The 23276-nt window shown below is 46.4% G+C and overlaps 2 protein-coding genes across 2 annotated transcripts in view; both read right to left on the bottom strand.

Moving 5' to 3' along the window:
* Positions 1-161: 161 nt before the first annotated feature.
* On the bottom strand, positions 162-18779 carry LOC121009290 (bile salt-activated lipase-like). The gene is made up of 11 exons (XM_040442302.1): positions 18641-18779; positions 18032-18185; positions 17518-17640; positions 12812-13009; positions 12378-12508; positions 10556-10663; positions 10331-10448; positions 8388-8574; positions 8077-8280; positions 4631-4828; positions 162-474 (listed from the first exon to the last, which is right to left on the bottom strand). Exons 1-11 carry the CDS (start codon positions 18701-18703, stop codon positions 300-302), a joined length of 1659 nt encoding a protein of 552 aa, XP_040298236.1. The 5' UTR covers positions 18704-18779; the 3' UTR covers positions 162-299.
* GTF3C5 (general transcription factor IIIC subunit 5) overlaps positions 18772-23276 on the bottom strand; it is an 18779-nt gene continuing 14274 nt past the window's right edge. The window contains exon 12 of the transcript XR_005780734.1: positions 18772-18891. The gene's annotated coding sequence lies outside the window, so the exon portion shown is untranslated. The remainder of the gene's footprint in view (positions 18892-23276) is intronic.

Below are 23276 nucleotides of genomic sequence, written 5' to 3'. Positions count from 1 at the left end.
AGCTGAAAAGCGAGAGAGGGTCAGTGTCCTGTTCTGCTGACATCTAGTGGCCAGGAGAAAAATTGCAATATATTAAAATTAATGGTTTTTTAATGACACTTTTTTCTGTACCTTTAAATAGACGTAAAAAAGATTTAAAAAAACAAACAGAAGGGTTTATTGAGATGTGCATTTTAATTCAGAATAGCAGTCATACAAAAATCAGGAGGTTTAAAGGAGCACTTGGGTGACAAGTAACCGCCCCATGATAGCGCCCCCTGCGGAGACTGTGTGTACAACCCCCAATCTCCGATCTTCGGTTATGGGTTGGGAAGATTGCGGAAGGTGGTGACCCAAAACCTGACGTAAGGGGAGCGCAGGTCCTGTTTCATGGATTTATTCGTGATCTTCTTGGTGAATTCCAGGTATTGTCCATTCAGGGTGTTGTAGACTAACCAAGGAGTGGGCACCTTAGAGTTTCCATTGCTTGGATCTCTGTGCAAGAAAAAAACAAAAAAGAATGAAAATCTGGCTGCAGGTTTTGTGTTTAGTTCTGAAGCGCCTCCTATATAGACTGCAGAGTGTTCCTTTACTTAAAGAGCCACTAACCCAAAATGTGCAGATCCTCCGCACTGGTGATAAGTGTAGTGATAACAGCGGGCAATAGATTGTATTCTCCTGTCCTACAGTCATCCTCCCCCCTGAAATGGCTGATAACAGGGGGCAATAGACTGTATTCTCCTGTCCTACAGTCATCCTCTCCCCTGAAATGGCTGATAACAGAGAGCAATATACTGTATTCTCCTGTCCTACAGTCATCCTCTCCCCTGAAATGGCTGATAACAGGGGGCAATAGACTGTATTCTCCTGTCCTACAGTCATCCTCTCCTCTGAAATGGCTGATAACAGGGGGCAATAGACTGTATTCTCCTGTCCTACAGTCATCCTCTCCCCTGAAATGGCTGATAACAGGGGCAATAGACTGTATTCTCCTGTCCTACAGTCATCCTCTCCCCTGAAATGGCTGATAACAGGGGGCAATAGACTGTATTCTCCTGTCCTACAGTCATCCTCTCCCCTGAAATGGCTGATAACAGGGAGCAATAGACTGTATTCTCCTGTCCTACAGTCATCCTCTCCCCTGAAATGGCTGATAACAGGGGGCAATAGATTGTATTCTCCTGTCCTACAGTCATCCTCTCCCCTGAAATGGCTGATAACAGGGAGCAATAGACTGTATTCTCCTGTCCTACAGTCATCCTCTCCCCTGAAATGGCTGATAACAGGGGGCAATAGACTGTATTCTCCTGTCCTACAGTCATCCTCTCCTCTGAAATGGCTGATAACAGGGAGCAATAGACTGTATTCTCCTGTCCTACAGTCATCCTCTCCCCTGAAATGGCTGATAACAGGGGGCAATAGACTGTATTCTCCTGTCCTACAGTCATCCTCTCCCCTGAAATGGCTGATAACAGGGGGCAATAGACTGTATTCTCCTGTCCTACAGTCATCCTCTCCCCTGAAATGGCTGATAACAGGGAGCAATAGACTGTATTCTCCTGTCCTACAGTCATCCTCTCCCCTGAAATGGCTGATAACAGGGAGCAATAGACTGTATTCTCCTGTCCTACAGTCATCCTCTCCCCTGAAATGGCTGATAACAGGGGGCAATAGACTGTATTCTCCTGTCCTACAGTCATCCTCTCCGCTGAAATGGCTGATAACAGGGGGCAATAGACTGTATTCTCCTGTCCTACAGTCATCCTCTCCCCTGAAATGGCTGATAACAGGGAGCAATAGACTGTATTCTCCTGTCCTACAGTCATCCTCTCCCCTGAAATGGCTGATAACAGGGGGCAATAGACTGTATTCTCCTGTCCTACAGTCATCCTCTCCCCTGAAATGGCTGATAACGGGGGGCAATAGACTGTATTCTCCTGTCCTACAGTCATCCTCTCCCCTGAAATGGCTGATAACAGGGGGCAATAGATTGCATTCTCCTGTCCTACAGTCATCCTCCCCCCTGAAATGGCTGATAACAGGGGGCAATAGACTGTATTCTCCTGTCCTACAGTCATCCTCTCCCCTGAAATGGCTGATAACAGGGAGCAATAGACTGTATTCTCCTGTACTACAGTCATCCTCTCCCCTGAAATGGCTGATAACAGGGGCAATAGACTGTATTCTCCTGTCCTACAGTCATCCTCCCCCCTGAAATGGCTGATAACAGGGGGCAATACACTGTATTCTCCTGTCCTACAGTCATCCTCCCCCCTGAAATGGCTGATAACAGGTAGCAATAGACTGTATTCTCCTGTCCTACAGTCATCCTCTCCCCTGAAATGGCTGATAACAGGGGGCAATAGACTGTATTCTCCTGTCCTACAGTCATCCTCTCCCCTGAAATGGCTGATAACAGGGAGCAATAGATTGTATTCTCCTGTCCTACAGTCATCCTCTCCCCTGACACAGCTCATAACAGGGGACAATAGACTGTATTCTCCTGTCCTACAGTCATCCTCTCCCCTGAAATGGCTGATAACAGGGAGCAATAGACTGTATTCTCCTGTCCTACAGTCATCCTCTCCCCTGAAATGGCTGATAACAGGGAGCAATAGATTGTATTCTCCTGTCCTACAGTCATCCTCTCCCCTGAAATGGCTGATAACAGGGGGCAATAGACTGTATTCTCCTGTCCTACAGTCATCCTCTCCTCTGAAATGGCTGATAACAGGGGGCAATAGACTGTATTCTCCTGTCCTACAGTCATCCTCTCCCCCTGAAATGGCTGATAACAGGGGGCAATAGACTGTATTCTCCTGTCCTACAGTCATCCTCTCCCCTGAAATGGCTGATAACAGGGAGCAATAGACTGTATTCTCCTGTACTAGTCATCCTCCCCCCTGAAATGGCTGATAACAGGGGCAATAGACTGTATTCTCCTGTCCTACAGTCATCCTCCCCCCTGAAATGGCTGATAACAGGGGGCAATACACTGTATTCTCCTGTCCTACAGTCATCCTCCCCCCTGAAATGGCTGATAACAGGGAGCAATAGACTGTATTCTCCTGTCCTACAGTCATCCTCTCCCCTGAAATGTCTGATAACAGGGGGCAATAGACTGTATTCTCCTGTCCTACAGTCATCCTCTCCTCTGAAATGGCTGATAACAGGGGGCAATAGACTGTATTCTCCTGTCCTACAGTCATCCTCTCCCCTGAAATGGCTGATAACAGGGAGCAATAGACTGTATTCTCCTGTCCTACAGTCATCCTCTCCCCTGAAATGGCTGATAACAGGGAGCAATAGACTGTATTCTCCTGTCCTACAGTCATCCTCTCCCCTGAAATGGCTGATAACAGGGAGCAATAGACTGTATTCTCCTGTCCTACAGTCATCCTCTCCCCTGAAATGGCTGATAACAGGGAGCAATAGACTGTATTCTCCTGTACTACAGTCATCCTCTCCCCTGAAATGGCTGATAACAGGGGCAATAGACTGTATTCTCCTGTCCTACAGTCATCCTCCCCCCTGAAATGGCTGATAACAGGGGGCAATACACTGTATTCTCCTGTCCTACAGTCATCCTCCCCCCTGAAATGGCTGATAACAGGTGGCAATAGACTGTATTCTCCTGTCCTACAGTCATCCTCTCCCCTGAAATGGCTGATAACAGGAAGCAATAGACTGTATTCTCCTGTCCTACAGTCATCCTCTCCCCTGAAATGGCTGATAACAGGGAGCAATAGACTGTATTCTCCTGTCCTACAGTCATCCTCTCCTCTGAAATGGCTGATAACAGGGAGCAATAGACTGTATTCTCCTGTCCTACAGTCGTCCTCTCCTCTGAAATGGCTGATAACAGGGGGCAATAGACTGTATTCTCCTGTCCTACAGTCATCCTCTCCCCTGAAATGGCTGATAACAGGGGGCAATAGACTGTATTCTCCTGTCCTACAGTCATCCTCTCCCCTGAAATGGCTGATAACAGGGGCAATAGACTGTATTCTCCTGTCCTACAGTCATCCTCTCCCCTGAAATGGCTGATAACAGGGGGCAATAGACTGTATTCTCCTGTCCTACAGTCATCCTCTCCCCTGAAATGGCTGATAACGGGGAGCAATAGACTGTATTCTCCTGTCCTACAGTCATCCTCTCCCCTGAAATGGCTGATAACAGGGGGCAATAGACTGTATTCTCCTGTCCTACAGTCATCCTCTCCCCTGAAATGGCTGATAACAGGGGCAATAGACTGTATTCTCCTGTCCTACAGTCATCCTCTCCCCTGAAATGGCTGATAACAGGGGGCAATAGACTGTATTCTCCTGTCCTACAGTCATCCTCTCCCCTGAAATGGCTGATAACAGGGGGCAATAGACTGTATTCTCCTGTCCTACAGTCATCCTCTCCCCTGAAATGTCTGATAACAGGGAGCAATAGACTGTATTCTCCTGTCCTACAGTCATCCTCTCCCCTGAAATGGCTGATAACAGGGGGCAATAGACTGTATTCTCCTGTCCTACAGTCATCCTCTCCCCTGAAATGGCTGATAACAGGGGGCAATAGACTGTATTCTCCTGTCCTACAGTCATCCTCTCCCCTGAAATGGCTGATAACAGGGGCAATGCTCATTGATGAACACTTCTCTTACCCAGTTGCAGCAAAGTTGGTCCAGTAAGCCATCATGGCCTCAGAGACGTCCCTGTCCTGGGGTCTGTAGGCCAATGGATTTCTGAATGGTTTGCCAAACATGTACTGGAGGTCATCTGCGTGATCAGCTCCAACCCAGCTCGGGTATACGGGCATACGTGTGGGATGAGAGAACAGATAGCTGTACGTCTTGGCGTTCCTAAAACCAGAAACAATATTTAATAAAAACAACAAGCCGCACATGTAACATATTATATAACCACCATAGTGATATGGAGCAGGCTGGTATAACCTGGGCGTCTCCTGTATATAATTATATCTGTACAGCTGGTATAACCTGGGCATCTCCTGTATATAATTATATATGTACAGCTGGTATAACCTGGGCATCTCCTGTATATAAATATATATGTACAGCTGGTATAACCTGGGCATCTCCTGTATATAATTATATATGTACAGCTGGTAGAACCTGGGCATCTCCTGTATATAATTATATATGTACAGCTGGTATAACCTGCGTATCTCCTGTATATAATTATATATGTACAGCTGGTATAACCTGGGCATCTCCTGTATATAATTATATATGTACAGCTGGTATAACCTGGGTATCTTCTGTATATAATTTTATATGTACAGCTGGTATAAGTTATACATCTTCTTATATATAGTGATATGGCGCATGCTGGTATAACCCGGGCATCTCCTGTATATAATTATATATGTACAGCTGGTATAACCTGGGCATCTCCTGTATATAGTTATACATGTGCAGCTGGTATAACCTGGGCATCTCCTGTATATAATTATATAAGTACAGCTGGTATAACCTGGGCATCTCCTGTATATAATTATATATGTACAGCTGGTATAACCTGGGCATCTCCTGTATATAATTATATATGTACAGCTGGTATAACCTGGGCATCTCCTGTATATAATTATATATGTACAGCTGGTAGAACCTGGGCATCTCCTGTATATAATTATATATGTACAGCTGGTATAACCTGGGTATCTCCTGTAGATAATTATATATGTACAGCTGGTATAACCTGGGCATCTCCTGTATATATATATATATGTACAGCTGGTATAACCTGGGCATCTCCTGTAGATAATTATATATGTACAGCTGGTATAACCTGGGCATCTCCTGTAGATAATTATATATGTACAGCTGGTATAACCTGGGCATCTCCTGTATATAATTATATATGTACAGCTGGTATAACCTGGGCCTCTCCTGTATATAATTATATATGTACAGCTGGTATAACCTGGGTATCTCCTGTATATAATTATATATGTACAGCTGGTAGAACCTGGGCATCTCCTGTATATAATTATATATGTACAGCTGGTATAACCTGGGCATCTCCTGTATATAATTATATATGTACAGCTGGTAGAACCTGGGCATCTCCTGTATATAATTATATATGTACAGCTGGTATAACCTGCGTATCTCCTGTATATAATTATATATGTACAGCTGGTATAACCTGGGCATCTCCTGTATATAATTATATATGTACAGCTGGTATAACCTGGGTATCTTCTGTATATAATTTTATATGTACAGCTGGTATAAGTTATACATCTTCTTATATATAGTGATATGGCGCATGCTGGTATAACCCGGGCATCTCCTGTATATAATTATATATGTACAGCTGGTATAACCTGGGCATCTCCTGTATATAGTTATACATGTGCAGCTGGTATAACCTGGGCATCTCCTGTATATAATTATATAAGTACAGCTGGTATAACCTGGGCATCTCCTGTATATAATTATATATGTACAGCTGGTATAACCTGGGCATCTCCTGTATATAATTATATATGTACAGCTGGTATAACCTGGGCATCTCCTGTATATAATTATATATGTACAGCTGGTAGAACCTGGGCATCTCCTGTATATAATTATATATGTACAGCTGGTATAACCTGGGTATCTCCTGTAGATAATTATATATGTACAGCTGGTATAACCTGGGCATCTCCTGTATATATATATATATGTACAGCTGGTATAACCTGGGCATCTCCTGTAGATAATTATATATGTACAGCTGGTATAACCTGGGCATCTCCTGTAGATAATTATATATGTACAGCTGGTATAACCTGGGCATCTCCTGTATATAATTATATATGTACAGCTGGTATAACCTGGGCCTCTCCTGTATATAATTATATATGTACAGCTGGTATAACCTGGGTATCTCCTGTATATAATTATATATGTACAGCTGGTAGAACCTGGGCATCTCCTGTATATAATTATATATGTACAGCTGGTATAACCTGGGTATCTCCTGTATATAATTATATATGTACAGCTGGTATAACCTGGGCATCTCCTGTATATAATTATATATGTACAGCTGGTATAACCTGGGTATCTTCTGTATATAATTTTATATGTACAGCTGGTATAAGTTATACATCTTCTTATATATAGTGATATGGCGCATGCTGGTATAACCCGGGCATCTCCTGTATATAATTATATATGTACAGCTGGTATAACCTGGGCATCTCCTGTATATAGTTATACATGTGCAGCTGGTATAACCTGGGCATCTCCTGTATATAATTATATAAGTACAGCTGGTATAACCTGGGCATCTCCTGTATATAATTATATATGTACAGCTGGTATAACCTGGGCATCTCCTGTATATAATTATATATGTACAGCTGGTATAACCTGGGCATCTCCTGTATATAATTATATATGTACAGCTGCTAGAACCTGGGCATCTCCTGTATATAATTATATATGTACAGCTGGTATAACCTGGGTATCTCCTGTAGATAATTATATATGTACAGCTGGTATAACCTGGGCATCTCCTGTATATATATATATATGTACAGCTGGTATAACCTGGGCATCTCCTGTAGATAATTATATATGTACAGCTGGTATAACCTGGGCATCTCCTGTAGATAATTATATATGTACAGCTGGTATAACCTGGGCATCTCCTGTATATAATTATATATGTACAGCTGGTATAACCTGGGCCTCTCCTGTATATAATTATATATGTACAGCTGGTATAACCTGGGCATCTCCTGTATATAATGATATATGTACAGCTGGTATAACCTGGGCATCTCCTGTATATAATGATATATGTACAGCTGGTATAACCCGGGCATCTCCTGTATATAATTATATATTTACAGCTGGTAAAACCTGGGTATCTCCTGTATATAATTATATATGTACAGCTGGTATAACCTGGGCATCTCCTGTATATAATTATATATGTACAGCTGGTAAAACCTGGGCATCTCCTGTATATAATTATATATGTACAGCTGGTATAAGTTATGCATTTTCTTGTACACAGTGATATGGATCATGCTGGTATGACCTGGGTATCTCCTGTATATAACTATAGACCTAGTAGGGACACTTACTGAGCATGCTGGTAGTGAAGTGCTAGAGCTTCTTGAGTTGGGACCAGAAAGATGTAGTCAGTCTCCAGGTCGACCACGGTCTTCTTTATGATCTCCTGATCGGGGTTGGTTCCCCAGGCCTGTGTATACAGGTTATAGGCCATGTCTATGGCAGCAGTGTCGTTAGTAATGGTCAGCGATTGCACCAGCTTCTGCACCTCCTCCCTGTTGGAGAATCTCCATTAGATCACCAGCTGCGATGTGACCAGACAACAAACTGAACAGAAACCCCTGACATTAATAACCATGTACAGGGGACATCAGACACTCACGCTGTCACCCTTTGGAGGGGTCTGTTAATGTTTGGTAAATCAATGCCGGCGAAAAGATGTCCATCCATGTTGTTGACTCCAGCGAGATAGTCCACATTGGCAGCATTGCCGAAGAGATTTCTGGGCTCGTCTGGAATGAAGTCTCCATCGATGACGGGGGTGAAGGGCAGATAGTGCACCAAGGGGTCTGGAGGGAGAAGCCCATGGAGAAGTGAAACCAATTCAGTCTGGAATCCTAATCCATGTAGATTATCCTGTACCCCGAGTGTCAGCGTGTCATTACCCTGTACCCCGAGTGTCAGCGTGTCATTATCCTGTACCCAGAGTGTCAGTGTCATTACCCTGTACCCCGAGTGTCAGCGTGTCATTATCCTGTACACCGAGTGTCAGGGTGTCATTACCCTGTACCCCGAGTGTCAGCGTGTCATTACCCTGTACCCCGAGTGTCAGGGTGTCATTACCCTGTACCCCGAGTGTCAGCGTGTCATTATCCTGTACCCCGAGTGTCATTACCCTGTACCCCGAGTGTCAGGGTGTCATTACCCTGTACCCCGAGTGTCAGCGTTTCATTACCCTGTACCCCGAGTGTCAGCGTTTCATTACCCTGTACCCCGAGTGTCAGCGTGTCATTATCCTGTACCCCGAGTGTCAGCGTGTCATTATCCTGTACCCAGAGTGTCAGCGTGTCATTATCCTGTACCCCGAGTGTCAGCGTGTCATTATCCTGTACCCCGAGTGTCAGGGTGTCATTACCCTGTACCCCGAGTGTCAGGGTGTCATTACCCTGTACCCCGAGTGTCAGGGTGTCATTACCCTGTACCCCGAGTGTCAGGGTGTCATTACCCTGTACCCCGAGTGTCAGGGTGTCATTACCCTGTACCCCGAGTGTCAGCGTGTCATTACCCTGTACCCCGAGTGTCAGCGTGTCATTATCCCGTACCCCGAGTGTCAGCGTGTCATTTTCCTGTACCCCGAGTGTCAGGGTGTCATTACCCTGTACCCCGAGTGTCAGGGTGTCATTACCCTGTACCCCGAGTGTCAGCGTGTCATTACCCTGTACCCCGAGTGTCAGCGTGTCATTATCCTGTACCCCGAGTGTCAGGGTGTCATTATCCTGTACCCCGAGTGTCAGGGTGTCATTATCCTGTACCCCGAGTGTCAGGGTGTCATTACCCTGTACCCCGAGTGTCAGGGTGTCATTACCCTGTACCCCGAGTGTCAGGGTGTCATTACCCTGTACCCCGAGTGTCAGGGTGTCATTACCCTGTACCCCGAGTGTCAGGGTGTCATTACCCTGTACCCCGAGTGTCAGGGTGTCATTACCCTGTACCCCGAGTGTCAGGGTGTCATTACCCTGTACCCCGAGTGTCAGGGTGTCATTACCCTGTACCCCGAGTGTCAGGGTGTCATTACCCTGTACCCCGAGTGTCAGGGTGTCATTACCCTGTACCCCGAGTGTCAGGGTGTCATTACCCTGTACCCCGAGTGTCAGGGTGTCATTACCCTGTACCCCGAGTGTCAGGGTGTCATTACCCTGTACCCCGAGTGTCAGGGTGTCATTACCCTGTACCCCGAGTGTCAGGGTGTCATTACCCTGTACCCAGAGTGTCAGGGTGTCATTACCCTGTACCCAGAGTGTCAGGGTGTCATTACCCTGTACCCAGAGTGTCAGGGTGTCATTACCCTGTACCCCGAGTGTCAGCGAGTCATTATCCTGTACCCCGAGTGTCAGGGTGTCATTACCCTGTACCCCGAGTGTCAGCGTGTCATTATCCTGTACCCAGAGTGTCAGGGTGTCATTACCCTGTACCCCGAGTGTCAGCGCGTCATTACCCTGTACCCCGAGTGTCAGCGCGTCATTATCCTGTACCCCGAGTATCAGTGTGTCTGGGTCTTTTGGCTGCCTGCGCAGTGTACAGGTGTAAGGTGCACTGTATTCTCACTGTCTAGGTTGGTCAGTTGCAGTTGAAGAGCCAGGGTGACAGCTTTTGGGTCAGTCTGTTTCAAGCATTTCGCCATGGCCGCAGTGTCATTCACAGGGCATCCAAGTTTTGAAGCCACCTGCAATGAAGAGATCAATCACAAACCAAAAATGATTTGGTCCAGCTACATGAAAAAAGTACTGAAAAGTGCCAGCAATTGGATAATTCGGTAGGATATGCACTCACTTGTTTGGACCACACGAGAGGATTTCGCTGTATAGCCCATGGGCACAGTCCTACCCCGCTCTGGCTGATAGCCCGCTTGATCAATCCCACATTGTAAGGAGTCAGAGTCTGGTTCAAGGACAGGAAAGACAAGGTTAGATACGAGATACCAGTACATGGGCCTTTAATAAAGGATAGACATGTCTGCCATGAAGTCCGGACCACCATGACAAAGGTCATCTGGGGGCTTGGACTGCAGGATGAAGCACATGTTCAGCTCCTGCACTAGCTTTTGATTTAACCGGTACTTTTTGTTCCCATGCAACATCAATCACCTGCAGCATTTCCCTTATATTCTTGATGGCAGACAGCATTAAAGGGTTTCTGTCACCCCACAAAAGTCATATATTTTTTTTGGATAGTTACATTCCTTATAGCGCGATATAGGAGAATATAATCTTGTCACTTACTTTCATGCGGCCGTTTCTTTAGAAAACGAAGTTTTATAATTTGTAAATCCGGTCTCTACCAGCAAGTAGGGCGTCTACTTGCTGGTAGCCGCAGCAGAAAACCGCCCCCTCGCCGTGTTGATTGACAGGGCCAGCTGTGATCTCCTCCTCCGGCCGGCCCTGTCAGTATTTCAAAAATCGCGCGCTTCTGTTCATTCGGCGCAGGCGCTCTGAGATGAGGAGGCTCGTCTCCTCAGAACTCCCTCAGTGCGCCTGCGCCGATGACGTCTTCTCTTTCGGTGATGTCATCGGCGCAGGCGCACTGAGGGAGTGCTGAGGAGACGAGCCTCCTCATCTCAGAGCGCCTGCGCCGAATGAACAGAGGCGCGCGATTTTTGAATTACTGACAGGGCCGGCCGGAGGAGGAGATCACAGCTGGCCCTGTCAATCAACACGGCGAGGGGGCGGTTTTCTGCTGCGGCTACCAGCAAGTAGACGCCCTACTTGCTGGTAGAGACCGGATTTACAAATTATAAAACTTCGTTTTCTAAAGAAACGGCCGCATGAAAGTAAGTGACAAGATTATATTCTCCTATATCGCGCTATAAGGAATGTAACTATCCAAAAAAAATATATGACTTTTGTGGCGTGACAGAAGCCCTTTAAAGGGGTTGCCCAAGTGTTTAATCAGTGGGGGTCCGACTCCCAGCACCCCCGCCGATTAGTTGTTTTAAGAAATGGAGCACCACAGACATTTCCTAGGTCGGTAACTTCACATTCATCGCTCACATGGCCTACAAGCAGCTCAGTCTCATTCATGTGAATGTGGTTGAGCTGCAATACTAAGAACAGCCTCTATCCAACGGATGGCGCTGTGTTGGTACACTGCGAGGAAGCCTCGGCACTCACGCCGCAGCCTCTTCAAACGGCTGATATCAGTATTACACACTCATACAGCCCCTGCAATCTTCTAGTCTCCACACACAAACTTGTTGCGTCCTGTTGCCACAGATAGGGGCGACCTATATTCGGTGCTCAATGATCTAGCTGGTGTACAGATCACCCCCTAGTGGTGACAACATGCAGCTAACAGGGGCGCGCTGCTCTGTACTAAATAATGGTTTCGACACACAGAAAGCAACCAAATCTATGATTTTACCCTGCGGTTAATACCGCCCTCTGCTACTATATTACTGGAATAATTAAATGTATTTTCTTCCAAAAACAGCACAACACCTGTCCATGGGTTGTGTTTGGTATTGCAGCTTGGCACCAATTATCTGAATGGGGTTGAGCTGCAGTATCACACCCAACCCAGGAGTGGTGTGGTTTCTTTAAAAAATGTTTTTTTCTATTCCTGGATAATCCCTTTAAGTTCTTACTTAACCTGTTACCTGTAGGGACACACTGGCGGCCCCAGCTGACTCCCCAAAGAGGGTGATGTTATCGGGGTCTCCTCCGAAGGCAATAATGTTCCTCTTCACCCATGCAATGGCGAAATGCTGATCCCACAGAGCATAGTTTCCTGAAGGATAAACATAGGACTTCAATAAGGTTAAAGGGATTGTCCAAGATTTAAAAAAGAAGTGGCTGCTTTTTTCCACACCTGTCCAGCGGGTTGTGTCCGGTACTGCACGCACCTCGGCTCCACTGAAGTGAATGGAAGTGGGCTGCAATACCACACGTCACCTATGGACAGGTGTGGCGCTGCTTTAAGAAGCGCTGACAACCCACAGTGGGTCCTAATTAAACATCCCACCATGAAATGCAGCAACCAGTCCGTGCATTAGGATCTTAAGACATAATCGTAATGAAGGAGAAGTCTCACCAGGTAAGTTGGCGTCTCCGGTGCTGAGGAATCCCAGGGCCCCCACACGGTAGTTGAAGGTCACCACAATGACTTTTCCTCGCAGGGCTAGCTCCTCCCCGTCATACAGGTAATTGTCCAAGAAGTTGGCCCCTTGACCGCCTCCAAGTAGAAACGCTCCCCCGTAAATCCAGATCATGACGGGTAATTTGGTTGACACTAAATGTAAGAGGATATATAATGATTGGTGCTCCAGAGCTGCATTCATAATGCTGGCGGTTTTCTGATAACTAGCACCTCACCCTGCTGGTTCAGTGTCTGCACAGAACATCCTCTGCTGATATGCATCCTAAGACATGTACTGTGTACATCAGGCCCTGCCTAAGAGGGAAGCTGCGGTCCGCAGTGCAGCCAAGTGTGAAAGGTTCTCCTAATATCAGAAAACTGCACAACTGATTGCACTGGAACTACTGCCCAATAATCCAGCACGGGGATCGGATAAGGGATTCAGTTTAACCCCTTAAGGACACATGACGTATCGGTACGGCATGTTTCCCGAGTCCTTAAGGACACATGACGTACCGGTACGTCATGTGTTGTTCCGATCACTGCCGTGCGGCCGGCTGTGATCGGAACAAGGTGCCTGCTCAAATCATTGAGCAGGCACCTCGGCTAAATGCGCGGGGGGGTCCCGTGACCCCCCGATGTCCGCGATCGCAACAAGCCGCAGGTCAATTCAGACCTGCGGTTTGTTGCGCTTTCTGCAGTTTCTGATCGCTTCGGTCCCTGACCGCGGCGATCAGAAACTTTAGTGTGGCGGAAATATATATTTATCACCCCCCCCTGCACCTCTGAATGATTTTAGCCCGGTGGGAGGTGCAAGGGGGGTGTTGCGGGCGGTGGGGGCGGTGCGGGAGGCGGGCGGTGCGGCAGGCGGGATCGCGATCCCCCGCCCGCCTCCCATTGCATAATCGTTGGTGTAAAGTGGGTATACCAGGGTGCCAGCACATTGCTGGCACCCTGGTATAAACGGCTGACATCGGTGATGCGATGTCAGCCGTTTAACCCTTTCCATACAGCGGTCCGTACGGACCGCTGTATGGAAAAAGTTAACAGTAAGAGGGAGCTCCCTCCCTCTCCGATCGGGGGGCTGCTGTGCCTTTGCAGCCCCCCGATAGAGAGGGAGAGAGCCCCCAGACAGCCCCCCGCAGCCCCGTGCTCACCCTTCCCCGTCTGCGAAGTTCTGAGCAGACGGGGAAGGTTCCCATGGCAACAGGACGCCTGCTCAGGCGTCCTGCTGTCCATGGTGCTGAACAGATCTATGCTGAAAGCATAGATCTGTTCAGTGTAAGTAAAATACAGTACAGAACAATATATATTGTACTGTACTGTATTATACAGACATCAGACCCACTGGATCTTCAAGAACCAAGTGGGTCTGGGTAAAAAAAAAAGTAAAAAAAAGTGAAAAAAAAGTAAAAATCAAAAAACACATTTATCACTGATTAAAAAAATAAAATTCCCTACACATGTTTGGTATCGCCGCGTCCGTAACGACCTGATCTATAAAAAGGTCATGTTACTTTACCCGAACGGTGAACGCCATAAAAATAAAAAATAAAAAACTATGATGAAATTGAAATTTTGCCCACCTTACTTCCCAAAAAAAGGTAATAAAAGTGATCAAAAAAGTCGCATGTACGCCAAAATTGTAACAATCAAACCGTCATCTCATCCCGCAAAAAATGAAACCCTACTTAAGATAATCGCCCAAAAACTGAAAAAACTATGGCTCTTAGACTATGGAGACACTAAAACTTTTTTTTGTTTTAAAAATGAAATCATTGGGTAAAACTTACATAAATTAAAAAAATTGTATACATATTAGGTATCGCCGCGTCCGTGACAACCTGCTCTATGAAATTACCACATGATCTAACCTGTCAGATGAATGGTGTAAATAACAAAAAAAAAAACGATGCCAAAAAAGCTATTTCTTGTTACCTTGCCGCACAAAAAGTGTAATATAGAGCAACCAAAAATCATATGTACCCTAAACTAGTACCAACAAAACTGCCACCCTATCCCGTAGTTTCTAAAATGGGGTCACTTTTCTGGAGTTTCTACTCTAGGGGTGCATCAGGGGGGCTTCAAATGGGACATGGTGTCAAAAAAACCAGTCCAGCAAAATCTGCCTTCCAAAAACCGTATGGCATTCCTTTCCTTCTGCGCCCTGCCGTGTGCCCGTACAGGGGCCATAAATAATGAGTTTTGTTTGACTGTTAACCCTTGCTTTGTAACTGGAAAAAAAATATTAAAATGGAAAATCTGCCAAAAAAGTGAAATTTTGAAATTGTATCTCTATTTTCCATTAAATCTTGTGCAACACCTAAAGGGTTAACAACGTTTGTAAAATCAGTTTTGAATACCTTGAGGGGTGTAGTTTCTTAGATGGGGTCACTTTTATGGAGTTTCTACTCTAGGGGTGCATCAGGGGGCTTCAAATGGGACATGGTGTCAAAAAAACAGTCCAGCAAAATCTGCCTTCCAAAAACCAAACGGCGCACCTTTCACTCTACGCCCTGCTGTGTGCCCGTACAGCAGTTTACAGCCACATATTGGGTGTTTCTGTAAACGGCAGAGTCAGGGCAATAAAGATACAGTCTTGTTTGGCTGTTAACCCTTGCTTTGTTAGTGGAAAAAATGGGTTAAAATGGAAAATTAGACAAAAAAATGAAATTCTCAAATTTCATCCCCATTTGCCAATAACTCTTGTGCAACACCTAAAGGGTTAACAACGTATGCAAAATCAGTTTTGAATACCTTGAGGGGTGTAGTTTCTTAGATGAGGTCATTTTTGGGTGGTTTCTATTATGTAAGCCTCGCAAAGTGACTTGAGACCTGAACTGGTCCCTAAAAATTGTGTTTTTGTAAATTTCTGAAAAATTTCAAGATTTGCTTCTAAACTTCTAAGCCTTATAACATCCCCAAAAAATAAAATATCATTCCCAAAACAATTCAAACATGAAGTAGACATATGGGGAATGTAAAGTCATCACAATTTTGGGGGGTATTACTATGTATTACAGAAGTAGAGAAACTGAAACTTTGAAATTTGCAAATTTTTCCAAATTTTTGTTAAATTAGGTATTTTTTGGTGCAAAAAAAATAATTTTTTTGACTTAATTTTACCAGTGTCATGAAGTACAATATGTGACGAAAAAACAATCTCAGAACGGCCTGGATAAGTCAAAGCGTTTTAAAGTTATCAGCACTTAAAGGGACTCTGGTCAGATTTGCAAAAAATGGCCTGGTCCTAAGGTGTAAAAAGGCTGTGTCCTTAAGGGGTTAAAGAGGTTCTCCGCTTTGGACAATCCCTACTAGTTACACACACAATGACCACCTGCAGGGACCCCTAGCGATCAGCTGTAATCAGGGAATGCAGGGAAACCTGGCAGTAAGGGCTCATGCACACGACCATATGCCCTCCGAGACATACGGTCTGTGAGCGGGCCATATGTCCCAGAGTGGCATACATGGTGCGCACGGGAGTGCACCGCGGGGCTATTGTCTTGCACTCATAAGATCATATGATGCTGTGCGCTCCCGTGCGCACAATGTATGCCACTCCGGGACATATGGCCCGCTCACAGACCGTATGTCTCGGAGGGCATACGGTCGTGTGCATGAGCCCTAAGTGTTCAGTATTCCTGCAGCACCACCACTGGGGAAATGAGGTATAAGGCTACTTTCACACTGGGGTTTTTGCTGGATCCGGCAGGGTTCAGCATAAACGCTTCCATTACTGATAATACAACCGTCTGCATCCGTTATGAACGGATCCGGTTGTATTATCTGTAACATTGCCAAGACGGATCCGTCATGAACACTACTGAAAGTCAATGATCCGTTTTCTATGGTGTCAGAGAAAACGGATCCGTCCCCATTGACTTACATGATTGTGGGTGATGACGGATCCGTTTTGCTCCGCATCCCATGACGGAAAGCAAACCGCAGCAGTATGAGAACGCAACCAAACGGAACGGAATGCATTTTGGAGCCATCTGTTCTGTTCAGTTACGTTTCGTCCCCACTGACAATGAATGGGGACAAAGCTGAAGTGTTTGTTCCCAGTATTGAGACCCTATGACTGATCTCAATACCGGAAAATATTTATGCTAGTGTGAAAGTAGCCTTACACAACACAACAATGGGTTGTCTGTGCAAAGCAAGACAGGACTGGTCCTCCAGAGTAAGAGCCGCTCTGTAACCGCTGTCCAGTCTAGACAAAAGATGGAGGATCCTTAAGGCTCCTTTCAGACGAGCGAGTGTCACGCTCCGCACTCGCAGTGCAGCTCCCGTCCTGAACTTCCAGCACTGCCGGGGTCACATAGCATTATATTGATTAGTGATGCTATGTAACCGTTACAGTTCTGGAATGTATGGGATAACACTGACATAATGCTGTCAGAATACATTCCAGAACTGTAAGGGTTACATAGCATCATAAATCAATATAATGCTATGTGACCCCCGGCAGTGCTGGAAGTTAAGCTGCGAGTCCGGAACGTGACACTCGCTCGTCTGAAAGGGGCCTAATAGTGCCCCCCCTCTGTTACCTCAGAATGACCTAATGGGTTTCTAAACTGAACAGTCCCTTTAAGATGTGAACTGCAGCTGTACAGATGACTGATATATACAGTGGATGACCATCTCATAGCACTGACCTGACGAGCGGGACTGAGGGACCCAAATATTCAGGTACAGACAGTCCATTTCTCCACGAATGTCATTCCCGAGGAGGTTGTACTGCATGCAGCGAGGTTTGTATTCGGTGGTTTTCAGAGTTCCTAGAGAGAGGAAAAGAAGCAAATTCAATCAGTTTGTGAATATCTATCTGTTCATATCCTACACAGAGCACTAGATAACCTTGCAGACATGGTCATTTCTTTACTCCAGTCCCATCCAGAGCTGCATTCACAACGCTGACAACCCCTGACTGTTCAGTGTCTGCAATGCACACGCTCTGCTGATTTACATTCTGCAAAGTGCAGCCAAGACAATATATCCAAATAGCAGAATGCAGAATGTGTCAGCCAGCACAAATTCGACTGCAGCTTTGGCTGTGACCAGAGAAGAAGGCATGATGTGACGAAAATATTCACCAAATGTAGGTCTGAACTGAGGTTGCACAGGTGATATCTACTATAAGACGGACAATAAAAACTAATTCATTCGTACCTGACCAGCCGGGATGCTTTTCAGGTTTTTCCAGAATTTTAGTCGGAGCGCCAAATGGAATCCCCTTGAAAATATCAATATAATCTGCAGAGATTATGCCAATTTTCTTACTGGTTCCTTCAACAAATCCTCCTTCTGTGTGCACCACACCCAGCTGCAAATAGAGGGTCAATACGCATCAGTCACTTGTGAGCACTATGAATACTCACGAGGATCTGTGGCGCCACCCTTGCTCATGGCCATGTCTGGTATTGCAGCTCAGTCCAGACACATGGGCAAGGGTGGTGTGGGTCCTCAATTTAAAATAAAAATAAAACTAAGGCACCGGCCTTTGTAAACATATTAAGATCTCTGCTTGCCGTCAGCCTATAGAAATATTCTTATTTGCATGCAGAGGCTGATCATGTCCAAGTGACACAGAAAACGTATGATACACTGTGACGAGTCCTGCAGCTGTGTCGGTCAGACATGGTCTGTTTTCAGGCAAAGATGTTTCCGTTCACTGACAGAGAAACAGAGATCTTGAAAATGGTGAGGAAACAAAATCTCAGAGTATATTAGGAAAATGGATGCAATATCTAGGCAGAGAGAGTGAAGGCTCTGACTTACCGTGGCAGCGTGGGCAGCCACCAAAAAGCTGGACCAAACCAAGAAGTTGAGTAGTCGTGCCATCCTGCCCCCTGAACGACGTCTCAGCTCACACCCTGCCTCCGGAGAGCTTTTATAAGGCGGCGCACCTCACCTGACCCCACAACCCATTGACATTGGTACGATTGCCAAGTGGAGGCGATGCCAGTATGTGTGAGAGTCTGAGCAGCTGCACCCCGTGTAGTATCTGGATGGGCACACAGTGAACTCCTCTGAGGACCGGAACGTGAGAGGAAAAAAAAAAAACATCTTGAAGAAAAATGAAAATCTCCAGTGGTAATTATTAAGGTTATTATGGCGATTTAAAAAAACTCTGATGGAAATACACACCGCACATGGGCACGACGCCCACATTAAATAACATTACAAATAATTTCTGGTGTATCTAAGGGCTCATGCCCACGAACGTGCTGTGTTTCGCGGTGCGCAGATTGTGGATCCGCAAAACATGGATGCCTCCCGTGTGCGTTCCACAAACTAAGAACGGGCGGCCCATTATAGAAATGCCTATTCTTGTCCGCAAAACGGACAAGAATAGGACATGTTCCTATTTTTTTTTTTTTTGATGGGGACACTGAACAGTACACAGAGTGCTGTCCGCATCTTTTATGGCCCCATTGAAGTGAATGGATCCGCATCCGATCCGCGGAACCAAAGCACGTTCGTGTGCATGAGCCCTAATTCTGATGTGATATGGTACTCTAAGCTGCTGTATCTAAGCCTAACACGTGATACTGTCTGCTAAGCTGTGTATCTAATTCTATCATGTGGCTGCTGAGGTCCATCCTAGGGTCTCGTATATACATTTAGTCGTAGAATACTGATTGCCTGCTCTTGACATGTGCATAAATGCACATGTCAAGAGCAGGCAATCAGTAGTCTACGACTAAATGTATATACGATATTAAGTGCCTCTACATGTGCAGGGTATATATGAATGTAATATACATCCTAGGATCTCTCACACCCAGGACTATCATGGCTGCTGCGGACCGTCCTAGGATCTCTCACGTTCAGGACTATCATGGCTGCTGCGGTCAGTCCTAGTATCTCTCACGTTCAGGACTATCATGGCTGCTGCGGTCAGTCCTAGTATCTCTCACGTTCAGGACTATCATGGCTGCTGCGGTCAGTCCTAGTATCTCCCACATTCAGGACTATCATGGCTGCTGCGGTCAGTCCTAGTATCTCTCACGTTCAGGACTATCATGGCTGCTGAGGTCCGTCCTAGGATCTCTCACGTTCAGGACTATCATGGCTGCTGCGGTCAGTCCTAGTATCTCTCACGTTCAGGACTATCATGGCTGCTGTGGTCAGTCCTAGTATCTCTCACATTCGGGACTATCATGGCTGCTGTGGTCAGTCCTAGTATCTCTCACATTCGGGACTATCATGGCTGCTGCGGTCAGTCCTAGTATCTCTCACGTTCAGGACTATCATGGCTGCTGTGGTCAGTCCTAGTATCTCTCACGTTCAGGACTATCATGGCTGCTGAGGTCCGTCCTAGGATCTCTCACGTTCAGAACTATCATGGCTGCTGAGGTCAGTCCTAGTATCTCTCACGTTCAGGACTATCATGGCTGCTGTCAGTCCTAGGGCCTTTACACCCAGGATTATCATGGCTGCTGAGGTCCATCCTAGGATCTCTCAGGTTCAGGACCATCATGGCTGCTGCGGTCCGTCCTCGGATCTTTCATGCTCAGGATTATCATGGCTGCTGAGGTCCGTCCTAGTATCTTACACGTTCAGGATTATCATGGCTGCTGAGGTCCATCCTAGGATCTCTCATACTCAGGACTATCATGGCTGCTGTCAGTCCTAGGATCTTTCACGCTCAGGACTATCATGGCTGCTGTCAGTCCTAGGGTCTCTACACCCAGGACGATCATGGCTGCTGTGGTCAGTCCTAGGGTCTCTCACACCCAGGACGATCATGGCTGCTGTCAGTCCTAGGGTCTCTCACGCTCAGTACTGTCGTGCTCACTGTCATACGCTCATTAGATGATGATCGATTGTTCTTCTATTTTAAGCCCTAACAATTCTTTTTTGGATTAACGAGCTGGAAAGAAGAGTAAAAATAGCCGCCTTCGCCCCCGGGACGTTTCCAATCTGTGTTCCAGGGCCACTTTAAGTTCCCAGTCCGCCCCTGCTGCTGAGGTCAGTCCTAGGATCTCTCACACCCAGGACTATAATGGCCGCTGAGGTCAGTCCTAGTATCTCCCACATTCAGGACTATCATAGCTGCTGAGGTCAGTCCTAGGATCTCTCACACCCAGGACTATAATGGCCGCTGAGGTCCGTCCTAGGGTCTCTCACATTCAGGACTATCATAGCTGCTGAGGTCCGTCCTATGGTCCCTCACACCCAGGACTATCATGGCTGCTGTGGTCAGTCCTAGGGTCTCTCACACTCCGGACTATCATGGCTGCTGAGGTCAGTCCTAGGGTCTCTCACACTCCGGACTATCATGGCTGCTGAGGTCAGTCCTAGGGTCTCTCACATTCAGGACTATCATGGCTGCTAAGGTCCGTCCTATGGTCCCTCACACCCAGGACTATCATGGCTGCTGTGGTCAGTCCTATGGTCCCTCACATCCAGGACTATCATGGCTGCTGTGGTCAGTCCTAGGGTCTCTCACACCCAGGACTATCATGGCTGCTGAGGTCCGTCCTAGGGTCTCTCACACTCCGGACTATCATGGCTGCTGAGGTAAGTCCTAGGGTCTCTCACATTCAGGACTATCATGGCTGCTAAGGTCCGTCCTATGGTCCCTCACACCCAGGACTATCATGGCTGCTGTGGTCAGTCCTATGGTCCCTCACATCCAGGACTATCATGGCTGCTGTGGTCAGTCCTAGGGTCTCTCACACCCAGGACTATCATGGCTGCTGAGGTCCGTCCTAGGGTCTCTCACACTCCGGACTATCATGGCTGCTGAGGTCAGTCCTAGGGTCTCTCACACTCCGGACTATCATGGCTGCTGAGGTCAGTCCTAGGGTCTCTCACATTCAGGACTATCATGGCTGCTAAGGTCCGTCCTATGGTCCCTCACACCCAGGACTATCATGGCTGCTGTGGTCAGTCCTATGGTCCCTCACACCCAGGACTATCATGGCTGCTGTGGTCAGTCCTAGGGTCTCTCACACCCAGGACTATCATGGCTGCTGTGGTCAGTCCTAGGGTCTCTCACACCCAGGACTATCATGGCTGCTGTGGTCAGTCCTAGGGTCTCTCACACCCAGGACTATCATGGCTGCTGTGGTCAGTCCTAGGGTCTCTCACGCTCAGGACTGTCGTGCTCTCACTGTCATACGCTCATTAGATGATGATCGATTGTTCCATTTTAAGCCCTAACATTTCTTTTTTGGATTTACGAGCTGGAAAGAGTAAAAATAGCCGCCTTCGCCCCCGGGACGTTTCCAATGTTTGTTCACACAGAGAAGCTGCCGGTAGAAGCAACAATAGACACTGAATGGAGCAAAGATAGGGATTTATTTATAGAGATAGCCTGGAGCGATCAAAATCAATGGAGCAAACTAACGAGCGCCCTCTGCTGCCTGCACGGGGGAACTGCAGAACATACACAGCACAGCTATACTATGTGTACAGGTAATACACACGTGTAACTCTAATCCTTGGTGATACAACAACACGTGCCCAGTACTATGGACACGCTGCAATCATATACGAGAACATACATGTGCCCCAATGATACAAACCAACCCGAAATCCTCCAGGAACCTCCTCCTGAAGATTGAATATATAATTTGCGAAATGTCAGCACTAAGACAACCCCTTAACATGGAGGTCAAAGCGAGCAGAACTAATAAGGTGACATACAGATCCCATGGAGCTGGACATGACATTATAAGCTCTACTGACTGAAATCAGACAGGTTCTTAGACAATTTATTAAGTTATTTTATCAGAAGATTTAGAAACAATACAGAAAAAACACAGAAATGTGGACCCGGCAGGAGGGAGGTTTAACCGTACGAGCCCAGCAGTCTCCCCAAGAACGGTCAATGCAAGGATTTCTCTGGGTTCTTAAATCTCAAGGTAATAAAGTGTTCACAGAATTAAAGGGGTTTTCTGGGAATTCGATCCTGATACTAATCCTCTGGAGAGGTCATCAATATCTGATCGAGGGGTCCAACAACCAGCCACTTCCTAGACCTGTAAGATCACATCCATTGGTCACAAGGAGTAGCAGCTGGAATACGACCGAGCTCCAATACCAGGTACAGCGCTGTGCCGGGTCTACTATGAAGTGGGCGCCGATCAGATACTGATGACCCATCCTGAGGATACACCAGCAAACACTGCCACTCTAGAAAAAAGAAATCCCGATACTGTAATGTTTACATCCTGTATTATACTCCAGAGCTGCACTCACTATTCTGCTGGTGGAGTCACTGTGCACATACATTACTTAGGCCTATTGCACACGACCGTATGGCTTTTTCAGTGTTTTGCGGTCCGTTTTAAACGGATCCGTTGTTCCGTTTTTTGTTTCCGTTGTGTTTCCGTTTCCGTTCCGTTTTTCCGTTCCGTTTTTCCGTATGGCAAATACAGTATACAGTAATTTCATAGCAAAA

Source organism: Bufo bufo, chromosome 8, assembly GCF_905171765.1.
Source record: "Bufo bufo chromosome 8, aBufBuf1.1, whole genome shotgun sequence".
Classification (NCBI taxonomy): Eukaryota; Metazoa; Chordata; class Amphibia; order Anura; family Bufonidae; genus Bufo; species Bufo bufo.
This window is presented reverse-complemented; position numbering and strand designations above follow the sequence as displayed.

Excerpts from the sequence above, each read along its gene's own strand:
- LOC121009290 (XM_040442302.1), bottom strand. The coding sequence starts at position 18,703 with ATGGCACGACTACTCAACTTCTTGGTTTGGTCCAGCTTTTTGGTGGCT. Across the intron at positions 10,664-12,377 it reads CCGCCAGTGTGTCCCTACAG|ACTCTGACTCCTTACAATGT; the intron begins GTAACAGGTTAA and ends TCCTTGAACCAG. Across the intron at positions 475-4,630 it reads ACCAACTTTGCTGCAACTGG|AGATCCAAGCAATGGAAACT; the intron begins GTAAGAGAAGTG and ends TTTCTTGCACAG.